The sequence below is a fragment of the Penaeus monodon genome, chromosome 6 (assembly GCF_015228065.2).
Source record: "Penaeus monodon isolate SGIC_2016 chromosome 6, NSTDA_Pmon_1, whole genome shotgun sequence".
In the NCBI taxonomy this organism is placed as follows: Eukaryota; Metazoa; Arthropoda; class Malacostraca; order Decapoda; family Penaeidae; genus Penaeus; species Penaeus monodon.
In genome coordinates, this window is record NC_051391.1 from 38,472,511 (window position 1) to 38,490,010 (window position 17,500).

Below are 17,500 nucleotides of genomic sequence, written 5' to 3' on the forward strand. Positions count from 1 at the left end.
AAATTTTTTTTTTTTTTTTTTTTCCCCATCCCCTTTTTTTTAAAAAATTTTCCCCCCCTTTTTTTCTCTCCCCCTTTTTTTTTCCTCTTTTTTTTTCCCCCCTCACCCCCCGTTCCCTCCCCCCTTTCTCCTCTCTTTTTAATGATTTTCTGGGTAGCGAGTGCCGGATACGAGTGGCACTCCCCGGTGCACGTGGAGGGGCCGGTTGGGCTGGATAACCGCCCATCCGGTCCTGTTGTGGCGGACGTGAAACTCCTTCTCCTCGCCGAAGTATCTGTTGCCCATGCGGTACTCGAGGCCGCCGCCCTGGGGATGGATGAATGAATGAGTGAGTCAATGAATGAGGAGGAGGGTCGATGTTTACTGTGAGGGATTTTACTGTTTTTTTCTTCTTGTCTGTTTTTTTCTCTTTTTTCCTTTTCTTCTCTCACTCTCTCTCTCTCCTCTCTCTCTCTCTCTTCTCTCTCTCTCTCTCTATCTCTTCTATGTTCTTCTATTATCTTCTTCTATCTTCTCTATCTTCTCTCATGTTTTTCTCTTCTCTTCTCTCCGCTCTTCTCTTCTCGGTCCCCCCTTCTCTCTCCTCCTCTCCCTCTCCCTCCCTCCCTTCCCCTCTCTCTCTCTCCTCTCTCTTCTCTCTCTCCCTCTCTCTCTCTCTCTCTCTCTCATCTCTTTTTCCTATCTATCTATCTATCTCTATCTCTATCTCTATCTCTATCTCTATCTCTATCTCTCTCTCTATGTATGTATGTATGTATGTATCTATCTATCTATCTTATCTCTCCTTCTCCTTCTTCTATCTCGCCCCCCCTTTCCCTCTCTCTCTCTCTCTCTCTCTCTCTCTCTCTCTCTCTCTCTCTCTCTCTCTCTCTCTCTCTCTCTCTCTCTCTCTCTCTCTCCTCTCTCTCTCTCTTCCCCTTTCAGCGTTTCAGCCGCGCACCGCAAGAATGGTTCGCAGCCGTCTCCCCTTTGTGCTCTGTTCCCTTGGTAATGGAGATAACTTGACTACAGATACTTCAACCTTCACTGTCCATGGCGGCCAAAATAGCACTGAGTCTGCAACGTGCATGCAAAGGAGGTCAGCATGCAACGCATGCAACAAAACTCCAATAGTGTTCGCTAAACACTCTTTCACTCTTTCCTTTCAGCTTGAGCAAAGAAATATGATACGATATGACATGTGTTCTTCCGATGATAAACACTATTGTAATGTATAACGTATCATCACACACAAAAATGCACGCACACAAATACAGCACACAAACACGTACACACACACACAAACAAACAAACAAACAAACAAACACACACACACTTTTATATATATATATATATATATATATATATATATTAATATATATATATATATATATGTGTGTGTGTGTGTGGTGTGTGGTGTGTGTGGTGTGTGTGTGTGTTGATGTGTGTGTGTGTTGTGTGTGTGTGTGTGTGTGTGTGTGTGTGTGTGTGTGTGTTGTGTGTATGTGTGTGTGTGTGTGTGTGTGTGGTGTGTGTGTGTGTGTGTGTGTGTGTGTGTGTGTGTGTGTGTGTGTTAATGCATTATATATAACATATATATACATTATATATATATATATATATATATATATATATATATATATATATATATATTATATATATATATATATGTGTGTGTGTGTGTGTGTGTGTGTGTGTGTGTGTGTTGTTATGTTGTTTGTTGTGTGTGTGTAGTGTGTATACAAATGTGGTGTGTGAGATATCATATATATGTATATATATATATATATATATATATATATATATATACATATATGATTTATATAATTTGAAAAAAAAAGATCTGAAAGAATACTAAGAAGCAGATAGGTGAGTGAACAAAGAAAGACAATGGTCAAAAGCGAGAAGAATAAAGGTTTAACGAAGCGAAAGGGGAAGTGAGGGAAAAGAAACAACCGACGGAGGAATGAGAAAGGGAAAGCGAAGAGAAGGCGGGAAAACGAGTGGAAACATGAGAGGGGAGAGGAAAGGCGAACGAAGAAGAGAAAAGTAAAGAGAATATATAATAACAACTGCAAACATCGAGCAATTAAAAAGAACAACATACAAAATGTTCAAAAGAACTGACGCACAACACTTTATACGATCAGAACAAATCGAAGCAAAAGAAAGAAATCATACAAAGTAGAACAGTTCATTCAACCATAACAATGCTTGTCAACATAACAGACGTTTTAATTCGCTCTGGCAGACTGAAGAAAGAAAGAAACAAAGAAAAAAATAGTAATAATAACTCACAGTGAAGTAAACTGAAGAAAGAAAATAATAATAATGATAATAATAATATTAACAATAATATTTTCTTCTTCTTCTTCTTCTTATTCTTATTATTATTATTATTATTATTATTATTATTATTATCATTATTATTATTATTATTATTATTATTATTATTATTATTATTATTATTATTATTATTATTATTATTATTATTATTATAATAAACCACCACCACCACCACCACCACCACCAACAACAACAACAACAACAACAACAACAACAACAATAATAATAATGAATATGATAATAATAACACCACCACCACCACCAATAATAATTGTGGAAAAGGTATGCATGAGAATGAATACATTGGTCAACACGATATTTCTGGCAAAAGGTTTTAAAACAAATTCTAACTAAATTTGAGCTGCTGATTCCGAATATGAACTCTGTTTTTTGTCTATCACATCAGGATTTCGAGCTCCTGATCACAGTGGAGAATGCATCAGCTATATATGTTCAACTTTCCCTGGTCTTAGTGAAGAGAAGAAAAAGGCTGGAATATTTGATGGAAGTCAAATAAGACCACTTATGAGAGATCCAAATTTTATCACATCATTGAACGAGACAGAAGAAAGAGCTTGGAATGCATTTTGTAGTGTGGTGCAGAATTTCCTAGGGAATAAGAAAATAGACAACTATTGCCACTGATCTGTGCAGCATATATATATATAATATATATATATATATATATATATATATATATATATATATATATATATATTATAATATATATATATATATATATTTATATTTTATATTTTAATACTGTCACTATATTTGATTTGCTGTACATGGACTTTATATTCTCTGTTATTCCTTGATAAAAATTTACAAAATGTAGTACTCAAAATCACGTGTTTTTATCATGAAGCGTTCGATATATAGGCTGATGAGTAATTTTCATCAAAAAATGAAAAAAATGGTATATCTCGACATCCTGTGAGAGAGAAAATATAAGATTAGATTGGAATTCAGCATCCTCAAATTAGTCTAAAACTGTTCTTAAATGCCATGCCAGAGAAAAACAACTCTTTTGTATACCAGTGATATCTTCACATGGCCGCGGTGGCCGAATGGTTAGAGCGTCGGAATTCGAAGGTTCGAGTCACCGACCGCCGCGTTGTTCCCTTGGGCAAGGAACTTCACCTCGACTGCCTACCTAGCCACTGGGTGGCCAAGCCAGCCCAAGTCAAGTGCTGGTCCCAAGCCCGGATAAATAGAGAGAATGATTACCTAAAAAGATAACACCGGCACTCTCCGTGGAAAGGAACTGGGGACCCTACCACGTACTCCTCCAGAGCATCACAACATGAAACTACAATTAAGTATCATGCTGTGACCACGGCGGCTCAGACATGAACCTACCGTTAAAAGAAGAAGATATCTTCACAATACAAGAGATGTATTTGACCGGTTTCGATTACATCTCCGTTTATTTCCGGCGGAGATATAATCGAAACAGGTTAAATGCATATCTTGCATTGTGAAAATATTCATTCTTATTCATACTTTTTCCAAATTTCTCAACATGAATACGGTTCAACAATAATGATAATGATGATAATAATAATAACAATAATAATAATTATTATTTTATTATTATCATCATTATTATTATTATAATCATCATCATCATCATCATCATCATCATCATCATCCTCATCATCATCATCATAATAGTAATAATGATAATAATAATAAAATAATAATAATAATAATAATAATAATAATAATAATAATAATAATAATAATAATAATAATAATAATAATAATAATAATAATAATAATAATAATAATGATAATAATAATAATAATGAAAGAAAGAATTGCCCATCAATTGAATGAGATTTTAAGAGGAAATGAACTGCCTGAGTGGTTAACTTATGGAAGAACTGTTTTGTGCCAGAAAATATAACCGGAGGTACCGCTGTAGACAACTACCAACCAATTTCTTGTTTGCCGATAATGTGGAAGTTCTTTACAGGTATTATGTCTGATTATCTCCATGACTTCTTAGAGACCGAAAAACTATTGCCTGAGGAACAGAAGGGCTGTAGAAGAAAGACCAGAGGGACCAAGAACCAGCTGTTAATAGACAAGGCAGTATTCAAGCATTGCAAAAGGAGGCACACCAACCTTGCTATGGCATGGGTAGATTATCGAAAAGCTTATGATATGATCCCACATAATTGGATTTGAGAATGCCTAGAGTTGTTTGGAGCTGCTGATAATATTAAAAGGGTTTTGAGTAGCAGCCTGAAGAACTGGAAATTGGAATTAACATCATCGGGAGTGTCTTTAGGCGAAGTTGACATTAAAAGAGGAATCTTCAAGGGGGATAGTTAACAGCACTTCTTTTTGTTATATGCATGATACCTCTCACTATGGTGTTGAGGAAAGTACATTTTCATTATGTGTTGGGTAATAATGTTACGAAGTTAAATCATTTGTTATTCATGGATGATTTAAAGTTATTTGCAAAGTCTCATGACCAAATTGATTCTATTGTAAAGACAGTGCAAGTGTTTAGTAAGGATATCGGGATGGAGTTTGTGATTAACAAGTGTGGAGCAGTCATTTTGCAGCAAGGAAAATTGTTAGAAGCACAGGTGTATTGCTGCCAGATGGGAAATTCATGAAAGCTATTGAGGAAGAAGGCTATAAGTACCTTGGGATACTGGAAGTGATAAGATTAAAGAAAATGAAATGAAACTTCAATTTGTAAAAGAGTACAAACTTTGAGTAAGGTTTATACTGAGTCTAACTAATGGTAAAAACAAGATACAAGCAATAAACACTTGGGCAGTTGCATTTTAAGGTATGGGGGCTGGTATTTTGAAATGGAATGTAGACGAAATAAAGGGATAGATAGAAGACCAGACATTACTCACTATGCATAAGGGTTCGCATCCAAAAAGTGATGTAGATAGACTATATCTTAATAGAAAGGATGGTGGAAGAGGAATGATGAGCTGCGAAGGTGTTATCAAAAGTGAAGAGAACAACCTGGGATGGTACCTCAAACTTTCTAATGAGAGATTGTGGCAAGGTGTCAAGTGTCGGTATTTTGGATTTAAAAAAGTTTTAGTAAAGATGACCTTTAAAAATCGATGTGAGAAGGAGAATGGAGGCCTGGATGGGAACCAAATGTAAGTCATTTTGTTAGTGTATGCCTGTAACAACGGATAAGACATTTGTATGGAGAAAGTTTTATCTGAAAATAACTAAGAAGCTTGATATGCGCTGCTCCAGAGCAAGCTATCGAACAAACCTATATAAGTATGCCATTGATAAATGAGCTGTAGATTATGTAGAATTATGTAAGAAAGAGGATAAACTGTGTGTCATATAGTTAGTGAGTGCAAGAGGTGGCTCGACGCATTATAAAGATATACACGATAATGTCGCAAATGTTCATTGGAAACTTTTGTGAAAAGTTTATGCTTGAAAGGTCTGATCAGTGGTATCGAACACAAGTCCAGAACAGGCACGGAAAATAACCACTCATAAGCAGAAGGCCTGATATTCTTATTTGTTAAGGTTTTTGAGAAGTCCTGCAATACTTATTGATGTTGTCATCCCTAGATGAGACAATAGATAGATGAAAAGAGGGAAAATCAATAATATCAGGACATCAAGGAAAATACCGATGATATCTTACCCCTTTTTTTTTTTCCCCCCCCCCCCCTAAAAGTTTCTGTGGTACCTTGTTTATTGTAGAGCCCTTGGAAGTGTAACACAACATTTTAAGAAATTTATGGAACAAATCGGAATAGAGCTAAAGAGCCACTTTGCACAAAAAAAAGAAAAAAAAATTATTAGGGACAGCCAGGATATTGAGGAGTGTATTAGAGTACTGAGTAGGACCAGAACGAGAAACCTTTGATTATTGGTAATAATCCTTCCCCCGCTTTAACACGTCGGTTTTACAATCCTACCAGTTCTTTGAACAGCAAATTTACATAATTATAATAATAATAATAATAATAATAATAATAATAATAATAATAATAATAATAATTATTATTATTATTATTGCTATTATAATAATAATAATTATTATTATTATCATTATTATTATTATTAATCATTTTAATAATAATGATAATAATAATTATAGATAATTTATTAATAATAATAAGAATAATAATTAAATAATAATAATAATAATAATAATACTAAATACTCATAATAATAATAATAATAATGATAATAATAAGAATAATCATTATAATAATCATTATAATAATCATTATAATAATGATGATGATGATGATATTAATAATGATGATGATGATGATTATGATTATATTATTATTAATAATAATAAAATATAAAATAATAATAATAATAATAAATAATAATAACAATATAATTATAATAATTAATAATAATAATAATATACTAATGATAAAATAATACATAAAACAATATAAATGATAATAATTAATTTAAGAATCAAGATGATAATCATAATAATAATAATTACTACTCACTATCATCATAATAAGAATAACAATAATAATAACATTATTAATAAGAACACATCTAATGATAATAATAATGATGATACTCTAATAGTCCTCATAATCATATCATACTAATACTAATAATCTAACATAATAACAATATTATCATAATAATAACAATAATAATAAAAATAATAACACTCATATTATTAATAATAATAACACTATTGTTATTACTAATACAATATAATAATAATATGATAATCATAATCATACTAATAATATAATATAATAATAATAATCATATAATAAAATAATAATAATAAAAATAATAATAAAAAACAAAATAATATTAATTAATAATAAAACCCAAAATAATGAATAATAATAATAATAATAAAATAAAAATAAATATAATTAAAATAATAAAAAATTAATAAAAAATTTTTTATAAAAATAAAATCAAAAAAATAATTAAATAATAAAATAATAAAAAAAATTAAAAATAATAATAATAATAATAATGTAATAAAAAAACATAACCCCAAAGGAAGTCGTCATTGAGTGCAATGTTGTATGTGTAAGAAGCGCCGTCCAGGTGATACTTGAACGTGTTATACTTGGTGTTATCTGCGTATTTTAACACGAAGATGAGGGAAGGTTCCGCATACGCTCTGTAGTCGCTATAGAGAGAAGCCAAAAGTTCCTGGAAAAAAAAAAAAAAAAAAAAAAAAAAAAAAAAAAAAAAAAAAAAAAAAAAAAATTATAAATAAATATATATATATATTATATATATATTAAATTTTAATTTTTTTTTTTTTTATGATTCTGGAACAGATAAATATATATTTTGTTAGTTTATGCATTTATCGTTCTTAATTATGAAAAGTATACGGTATTATTGCTTGTTTTTTTTAGTTTAATTTTTTTTTTTTTTCGTTATTAACTACATGACTATCATAAATAGTTTTCTTATTATATATTATATTTGAATGTACTGTATGCCTCAAATACTCTTCACAAATATGAATATGAATATTTGACTACAGAATATCATCAATTAAATCTCTAAAATTAAATTCTTCATCATGAGTATAACATATATTTATAACCTTCCTGGAAGATTCCCTTCTAGGAATAATGATATGAAGGCGATATTCGCATAATATTACACAGACAAAGAATTTATATAACTCAAGCGATGGGGGGATAGATAATATCCATATGATACTTAAAATATAACACTCGCAAGGGGTAACATGTGTGAAATATTGTATGTTATTTGCCAGGGTATCATTTTTCTTAGGCAAGGTTGGCGAGCGAAGTAAGCACATCCAGTTTCTGGGCGCTGCGAGCCACCCCGAGAAAGGTTTTGAAAAATGGGTTATCCTAGGAGCATTCTTAAGCCACGACCCGAGTTATAAAGGTATGATTTAGAGAAAAAAAAAATCGCGGGAGTTTAGCCCTTGGGGGGCGGGGGGAGGGGGCAGTTAGAGTCTTGGGGAGAGCAGTTGCCCGGCCCGCCCCCCCCCCCCGTAAACGACGCCCCTGGCTATTTGTATAACATAGATAAATTAAAACAATAAAATGAATTCCTAAAGACATATGATATGAATATCATAATAAAACATCCCTCCAACAATCAAAGAAAACGTGATTTGACGACGCGCACGAAGCCAGACTATGATAAATTTAGGAAATGACTGGTAGAGGATCCGATTATTTTTCCTCAGAAGCTCTCTCTCTCTCTCTCTCTCTCTCTCTCTCTCTCCCTCTCTCTCTCCCTCTGCCCTCTCCTCTCCCTCTCCTCTCTCCTTCCTCTCCTCTCCCTCTCTCTCTCCCTCTCTCTCTCTCCTCTCTCTCTCCCTCTCTCTCTCCCTCTCTCTCTCCCTCTCTCTCTCTCCCTCTCCCTCTCTCTCTCTCCCTCTCTCTCTCCCTCTCTCTCTCCCTCTCTCTCTCCCTCTCCCTCTCCTTCTCCCTCCCTCTCCCTCTTCCTCTCTCTCCCTCTCCCTCTCCCTCTCCCTCTCCCTCTCTCTCTCTCTCTCCCTCTCCCTCCCTCTCCCTCTCCCTCCTCTCTTTCTCTCTCTCTCTCTCTCTCTCTCTCTCTCTCCATCTATCTATCTACTTATCTATTTATCCCACCTTCCCCTCATTTCTCCTTTTCCCTCTCTCTCTGCCACTCTCCATGTTTTTGCGAGAACAATTTTATACGATTCCCGTAACAGAACGGTTACCATTGAAAAAGAAATGTGATCTTTATTTTGTACACACATATTGTGAAAATGTTATTGGAAAACCTGGTGAAACAAGATTGGAAATACTTTTTTTCTCTCTCTCTCTTTTTCACTGCTCTGTCCAGGGATTTAGTACATGTTATGAATAAAGAGGTTTACATACTGGGTACGGTAATTCTGATGTCCGGAATTCTGATGTCAGTAATTTTGATATCGGAAATTCTGATTTTGCTCATTCTCATATTCGGCAATTGTGATGTCCACAGTTCTGAAGCGAAATATATACTTCAGTGCACATATTATTACTGCAGCACAAAAGCTGATATGAGTATTGCCATATCCCATTATTCATGAACATTTATCACAAATAATGTTTATATACGGCAGCAGTTACGAAAGAACACCATCAAAGACATACAACATAAACGCTAAAGCAAATGCACTTACTGTCTGCTTTCATTATTATATTCCAGTTTTATTTATTTGCTTTGCTTGCATTTGCACATATATTTCGTTTCAACACTCCATCCCCGGTTTAATAACACGGTTAGGATTCTAGCATATATTTAGCATCCCTTTTCGTGTGCTCGCCTGTGCGTCTCTCTTTTGTAACCTTGTTCCTCTCTCCCCTTCCATATCTGCCTTCCTGCCTGCCTGCCTGTCTGCCTGCCTGCTGCCTGCCTCCCTGCATGTCTGCCTGCCTGTCTGCCTGCCTGCCTGTCTGCCTGCCTGCCTACCTACCTGCCTGCCTGCCTGTCTGCCTGCCAGCCTGCCTGCCAGCCTGCCTGCTTGTCTGCCTGCCAGCCTGCCTGCTTGTCTGCCTGCCTGCCTGCCTGTCTGCCTGTCTGCCTGTCTGCCTGCCTGCCTGCCTGCTTACCTGCCTGTGCGCGTGCGTGCATGTGTGTGTGTGAGCATGCATCTCCCCCACCCCCGCCTCATTCTCCCGCTTCCAAGAGCATCCCATCTTCTTCTCCCTCTCCATTTCTTTCCCTCTCTGTCTCCTTCCCTACTTTCCTTTCCCTTCTCTCTCTTCTCATTCATCGCTCTCTCCTCTTCTCTCCCCTCGCTCTCTCTACTTCCTTCTCTGCTCTCCTTTCTCCTCTCTCCCATCTTTCCTCCTCTCTTCCCTTCCTCCTCTCTCCTTGGCCTGATCCATCCATCTCTCCCACTCCTCTTCCCCCTCCTCGCCCTATTCTTTTTTTCTCTCCTCTCTTCTTCTCTCCTTCCACCTTTTTCCCTTTCACTCTCTCCTCTCCCTCTCTCCTTCTCTTCTTCTCTTCCTCTCCTTAAAGAATACAATCTATTTCTCACTCTTCTTTCATCTCTTCTTACCCTCTCTGCCTCCTTCTATATTCTCCTTTCTCCCCTCTCCCCTCTCCCCTTCCTCCTTTCTCTCCTCACCTCCCTCCTGACCCCCTCTCCATCTCTCTCTCTCCTCTCCCCCTTATTCGTCCTGATCTATTTTCTTTCCTCTCATCTGTCTCTTTTCTCCTCTCCCCCTCTCTTCTCTCCCTTCTCCTTCTCCCCCTCTCCTTTGCAAGTCCCATCCATCTCTCTCTCTCCTCTCCTCCCTCCTCGCCGTACTCTCTTACCTCTTTTCTCCCCTCTCCCCTTCTCTCCTTCCTCCCCTTTCCTCTCCCTTTTCCCCTCTCCTCGCCCTCTCTCCTTCTCTCCTTCCTCCCCTCTCCTCGCCCTCTCTCCGTCTCCCTCCTCTCCTTCGCCAATCCCATCCATTTCTTCCTCTCCCCCGTTCTCTTTGGCAGGTCCTCCACGTGCCATTTAATTCCCTCTTCCGCTCCCCACCAGTGACAAACGCCCATGGAGGAGAAACAAAAGATAGACTCCGGTAAAGAAGGGAAGAGACAGAGAGAAAGAACAGAGACACATGGCAGCCTTAGAGCCAAAGGGATAAGAGCGAAAGAGATAAGAGGAAGAAGGAGATGGGGTAGGGAGGTTGGGAAGGCCGGAGGGGGAGAAGGAGGGGCGGAGATGGAGACGTTGGGGGAAGAGAGAGACGGGGAGAGAGGGAAGGAGGGAGGGGGGGAAAGAGAGAGATAGGGAGGTAGATAGATAGATAAAAAAGAGAGAGAGAGAGAGAGAGAGAGAGAGAGAGAGAGAGAGAGAGAGAGAGAGAGAGAGAGAGAGAGAGGAGAGACAGACAGACAAACAGTCAGAAACAGAGAGACAGAAAAAGACAACAAGATGCACAGACAGAGAGTCAGACAGACAGAGAGAGAGAGAGGCGGTGCGCGTGCATGCGTGTGTCTGCCTACGTCGCCGGTGACCCAGATCTCGTAATCCACAGCTAGGCCAAGTTCCCGCTCCCGTTACGCCATCTTTGTGTCTCTCTTTCTGCCTTCGGTTACAAGATCTCGAATTGCCTCTCAGATCAAAGGATGCCTTCCTGGGTTTCTTGGACGTCACTTTCTCTCTCTCTATCTGTTTATTTGCTTATTTATTTGTTAAGAAATATCGCTGTATGGTGCTTCAAGCAACATTGCCAGAACCGTTACACCGTAGGTGTAATAAAGTCTGTTAGAATATTCAAAAATTCGAAAACTGAATTGTGCGTTGTGATTGGCTATTACTTCAACCGCACTGCAGATATCTTAGTCACGTGATATCAACCTGCGAGCTAATTGGCCGAGGACGATGAATATAAAGTACTAATTACAACAGCGCTTTGGATTACTGCCTAATCATACGTAATTCCTTTAACTTTTTCCTTTGCATTGTTTTTTCCTTACCAATAACGAGAATCGAAAAGTATCTCATTCCTTTAGGCACTTGTAAAGGGAATCAAATCCACTTTCGTATTTTCGCCCTTGCAAAACCACGCTGAAGATGGAATATTTCGATTTCATATCTCTACTTTTTTGTAACCGTTTGAAATCTTCAAAACCACTGGTGATCCCCCCCCCCCTCCAATTTTTTTTTTTTTTTAAAGCCACGTGGATGAAATAGCTAAAAAAGGAGTTGAAATGGTATTAATAGAAATGTAATGGAACGAGCTTTCATCATGACAAAAAACATCTGTCCCCGCTGAACCCAAGCTATGAACTAAATCTCTCTCTCTCTCTCTCTCTCTCTCTCTCTCTCTCTTTCTCTCTCTCTCTCTCTCGCTCTCTCTCGCTCTCGCTCTCGCTCTCGCTCTCTCTCTCTCTCTCTTCTCTCTCGCTCTTCTCTTCCTCTCTCTTCTCTCTCTCCTCCTCTCTCTCTCTCTCTCTCTCCTCTCTCTCTCCTCTCTCTCTCTCTCTCCTCTCTTCTCTCTCTCTCCTCCCCCTCTCTCTCCTCTCTCTCTCTTCTCCTCTCTCACCTCTCTCTCTCTCTTCTCCTCTCTCTCTCTCTCCTCTCTCTCTCTCTCTCTCTCTCTCAGTCTCTCTCTCTCTCTCTCTCTCTCTCTCTCTCTCTCTCTCTCTCTCTCTCTCTCTCTCTCTCTCTCGTTCTTTGGTCTATTTTTCGTCTTGGTGTGACACCTGGGATCTGATTGCTACAGGTGATTGCTCTGGCTATCTTCCTGTGACGCAGCGCTCTGAGAACTACCTGACCTTTTGTCTCGTTTTCTATTTATAAAACTACGAGTCTGTCTGTTAATGTGAATATTTACCTGATTATTTAGTTTTTTTTTCTCTCTCTCTCTTTGTCTTGGCGATATCTGTGAATCTGAACCCAAGCTATGTCTCTCTAAGTCTCTCTCTCTCTCTCTCTCTCTCTCTCTCTCTCTCTCTCTCTCTCTCTCTCTCTTTCTCTCTCTCTCTCTCTCTCTCTCTCTCCATCCTTCTCTCCTCCTTCCCTTCCTTCCATCCTTCATTTATTCCTCATTTTTTTCTCTACCTTCGAACCTTCCTTTTTTAATCTCTGCATCCTTTTTCCTCCTTTCCTTCATCCCTCCTTTTCTTTTCTCTTCCCCCCGTTTCCTCCTCGCTCTTTCCACCTCCTCCCTCCTCGCCCTCTCCTCCTCCTCCTCCTCCCTCCTCCCTCCTCGCCCTCTCCTCCTCCTCCTCCTCCTCCTCCTCCTCCTCCCTCCTCGCCCTCTCCTCCTCCTCCTCCTCCTCCTCCCTCCCTCCTCCCCTCCTCCCTCCTCGCCCTCTCCTCCTCCTCCTCCTCCTCCTCCGGCCTCGCCCTCCTCCTCCTCTTCCTCCTCCTCCTCCTCCCTCCTCGCCCTCTCCTCCTCCTACTCCTCCTCCTCCTCCTCCCTCCTCGCCCTCTCCTCCTCCTCCTCCTCCTCCTCCTCCCTCCCTCCTCGCCCTCTCCTCCTCCTCCCCTCCTCCTCCTCCTCCTCCTCCCTCCCCTCCTCCTTGCTCTCCTCGTCCTCGCTCCGTCTCCTCCTCCTCCCTTCTCGCTCTCCTCCTCCTCCTCCTCCTCCTCCTCCTCCCTTCCCTCTTACCTTATGGAAGCTATTAAGGATGACGAAGTACTCGGAGTCGAAGTCGATATCCTCGAGGTTGATGTTCCTGCTCGTGTACTGGTGAGCGACGTCCCTGGTGTCCTGCGGGGGGAGGGGGACAGGTGAAGGGGCCTCTCCGCGGTGAAGTTCGTCACTGTCTCCATTTTTAGGGATTTTTTGTTTTTTGGGGGGCGTACTTTTAGGTGTCTACCTTTTTTTTTAAAGCTACACAGAGGCCTTAACAAGGTGCTTGGATTTGATACAAGGATTAAAACGAGAATGAAGACAGGAAAGATTTCTATAATAACGAACGTAAATTCTCATCGTTACTGTAAATGGATTTGGATTTCATGCTAAATTGATGATAGAGATTACAAATCATCAAAGACACTTTAATCAGGCAACTGTGTAGTAGCTTTATGTACCCGTGAGCTAAACTAGAAATCAACGTTTTGTTTTACAGCAAAGAGTTTTATGCCATTTTCAGTTTAACCTCGATTTTTTTTTTTTTTTTTTTTTTTTTTTTTTTTTTTTTTTTTTTTTTTTTTTTTTTTTTACTGCAAATATCTTTATGTCATTCCGAATTTAACCTCGAATATAATACACATTTTCTTTTTTATTGCAAATATCTTTATGCCATTCTGAATTTAGCCTGGAATTTCAGACTAAACGAGAAGTATGTTTAGCTGGTTTGCTAACAGTTCAATATTTTTATTCTGATAATTTCTTCCTTTCTTTTTAATCAATTCCTTTTTTTTGCAACTTTTTTTTATCCATCCATATTTTTAAAAGAAAAAAAATGTGTTGCATTAAAAATATTATAACAAACAGCAAAACTACGTATCCTGATTATATACGTACTCGTGTGTGTGTGTGTGTGTGTGTGTGTGTGTGTGTGTGTGTGTGTGTGTGTGTGTGTGTGTGTGTGTGTGTGTGTGTGTGTGTTTATTTGTTTGTGTCTTTGTTCGTTTGTGTGTGTTTAATTGTTTGCTTGTTTGTTTGTTTGTGTCTGTTTGTCTGTATGTGTATTTGCTTGTGTGTTTATCTTCTTGCGTATGCGTGTGCGTGCTTCCCCACCTCCTCGCCATCCTGCCACTTCCCGTAGTACTCCATCTCATCGACGATCTCCCTGCAGAAGGCCTCGGAGTAGAAAGGCACGTAGTACAGGTAGGCCGCGATCTGGGGGGGGAGGGAGAGAAAGAGAGAGAAAGAGATAGAGGAACGGAAATTACATGAGAGAAAGGGGACAAAAATGATTGGGTTCTGAGAGAGGGGGGAAAGGGGGGGGGGGGTTGCGAGGGGAGTACGAGAATTTCCTTAGTATTTGGCGGAGATCGATTTCTTGTTCTTAATAATTTGATGACTGTTATGAAACTAAAACAATTTCTGTTTCTACTCTCATTCCAATAGGCTTAGATTTTACATCTGTGAAATATAAAATGATAATGATGATGATGAAAATAATAATAATAATAATAATGAGGAGGAGGACAATAATAATAACAATAATAGCAATAATAATAATATGATGATGATGATGATGATGATGATGATGATGATGATGATGATGATGATGATGATGATGATGATGATGATGATGATGATGATGATGATGATGATGATGATGATAATAATAATAATAATAATAATAATAATAATAATAATAATAATAATAATAATACCACCATCACCACCAACAGCAACAACATCAACAACAACAACAACAACAATAATAATAATAATAATAATAATAATAATAATAATAATAACAATAATAATAATAACAATAACAATGATAGTAATTTAATAATAACAATCATAATAATAATGATGATGATGATAATAAAAATAACAATAATATTGATAATAAAGATGATAATAATAATAATAATAATAATAATAATAATAATAATGATAATGATAATAATAATAATAATAATAATAATAATAATAATAATAATTCCCTCCTCTTCACTTTCCCTCTCTCTTATTTTCTCTCCCTTTCCCTCTCCCTCTCCCTCTCATTTTCCCTTCTCCCTCTCGCTTTCCCTCTCCCTCCCCCTCTCCCCCCCCCTCCCTCTCCCCTCTCTCTCCTCCAAACATTTTCTCAGTCGTGAAATAGGCCTAAATCTTGCCCAAGTGAGATCTTACCTTTAAATGAAACCATCTGCGTTACCATCTGTGACGGTGGGAGGAACTCAATAACTTTTTCTTTCTTTTTTCTCTCTCTCTCTTCTTTTTTCTTGCTTTTTTTTCTCTCTCTTCCAGCGCTTTCCCCTTTCTCCTCTTTCTCTCTCTTTCTCTCTCTCTCTCTGTCTTTCGGTCTCTCTCTCTCTCTCTGTCTTTCGGTCTCTCTCCTCTCTCTCTCTCTCTCTCTCTCTCTCTCTCTCTCTCTCTCTCTCTCTATCTTCTCTCTATCTCTCTCTCTGTCTTCCGTTCTCTCTCTTATTCCCTTTCTTTTTCCCTCTTTCTCTTTCCCTCTCCCTCTCCCTCTCCCTCTCCCTCTCCCTCTCCTTCACCACCGCCAACATATTTTTTTCTTCCCTCCATTCATTCGTTCTCCTTCTCTCCCTCTTTCTCTCTGTCTCGCGCGAATTGTGGCCATTATTGGTTTCCTTGCCTCCGCCGAGAGCCTGACTTTCTGTCTCAGTATGATACGTTTTTTTTTCTCTCTCTCATCCCCTTTCATTTTCTTATCTTCTTCTTCTTCTTCTTGTTTTCTTGTTCTTCTTCTTCTTCTCTTTCTTCTTCTCTTTCTCCTTTTTCTTCTTCTTCTTCTTCTTCGTCTTCTTTATCTTCTTTTTCTTTTACTTGTTCTTCTTCTTCTTCTCTTTCTTCTTCTCTTTCTCCTCCTTCTTCTTCTTCTTCTTCTTCTTCTTCTTCTTCATTCTCTCATCCTGAACTTCCAGCAGAGAATAACGAAACCCCATCGATTCAGCGAGTGACGTCATCCCGGAGAAGCAATCGACAAAATTCATCTTGCCGTCTTTTTTTTCTTCTGGAATTTAAATCTGGTTCCAACAGTTCTGATCAGATTGAATGACTATTGTTAATGAGTACTGTTAATTATGCTAGAGAATCAGCTGTGACGTAATGCGAATGGGACTAAGCGACCATACTTAATTTCTCTCGTTTATCGGTTATTTCGTCTCTGTTCTCCTTTGTTTTTTTCATTTTCGATATAAAATGCGTATCTAAATGACGGACTGTCAACTGCAGTGGCATCTGCGCTTAATACTTATATACATAGATTAAGAAACTTTGAACAGAAGTTTCTAAAACATGACTCAATATCCTTCATATTATCTAGCGCGGAAAAATTTAATATTTATTTCTGCCATTTAATTTACCTGAATTAATGTGTGCGTGCGTGTGTGTGTGTGTGTGTGTGTATGTTTGTGTGTGTGTGTGTGTGTGTGTCTGTGTGTGTGTGTGTGTGTGTGTGTGTTGTGTGTGTGTGTGTGTGGTGTGTGTGTGTGTGTGTGTGTGTTGTTGTGTGTGTTGTGTTGTGTGTGTGTGTGTGTGTGTGTGTGTGTGTGTGTGTGTGTGTGTGTGTGTTGTGTGTGTGTGTGTGTGTGTGTTTGTGTGTGTGTGTGTGTGTGTGTGTGTTGTGTGTGTGTGTGTGTGTGTGTGTGTGTGGTGTGTGTGTGTGGGGTGTGTGTGTGTGTGTGTGTGTTGTTTGTGATGTGTGTGTGTGTGCTGTATGGTGTGTGTGTGTGTGTGTGTGTGTGGTGTGAGTGTGTGTTGTGATGTGTAGTGTGTCGTGTGTTGTGGTGTTAGTGTGTGGTTTGTGTTGTGTGTTGTGTTGTTGCTGGTGTTGGTGTCTGAGTGTGTGTTGTGTGTGTGCAAATGTGTATGCGTGGAAATATGTGATTCGCTTTAGGAAATCTCTCGTTATTTACTCACAAAAAAAAATGTATGTACATACTTCCATGCCTTCATAAGTTTTCCAATTTTCTGACGACTATGAAACGCCGCGGGAAAAAAAAAAAAAAAAAAAAAAAAAAAGAAACGGAATCCAAAAAGTTGATACGATTACAATTAAAAAGTTCGTGTTTTCTTTTCGCTTGTTAGCTTGTTCATCTTTC

The 17,500-nt window shown here is 38.2% G+C and overlaps 1 protein-coding gene across 1 annotated transcript in view; it reads right to left on the minus strand.

Moving 5' to 3' along the window:
* Nucleotides 1-138: 138 nt before the first annotated feature.
* Nucleotides 139-17,500, minus strand: part of LOC119573992 (procollagen-lysine,2-oxoglutarate 5-dioxygenase 2-like) — a 24,480-nt gene continuing 7,118 nt past the window's right edge. Inside the window, exons 4-7 of the mRNA XM_037921092.1 lie at nt 14,490-14,591; nt 13,413-13,514; nt 7,339-7,497; nt 139-306 (exon numbers count right to left, since the gene is read on the minus strand). Coding sequence (XP_037777020.1) covers nt 139-306; nt 7,339-7,497; nt 13,413-13,514; nt 14,490-14,591 — 531 coding nt within the window. The remainder of the gene's footprint in view (nt 307-7,338; nt 7,498-13,412; nt 13,515-14,489; nt 14,592-17,500) is intronic.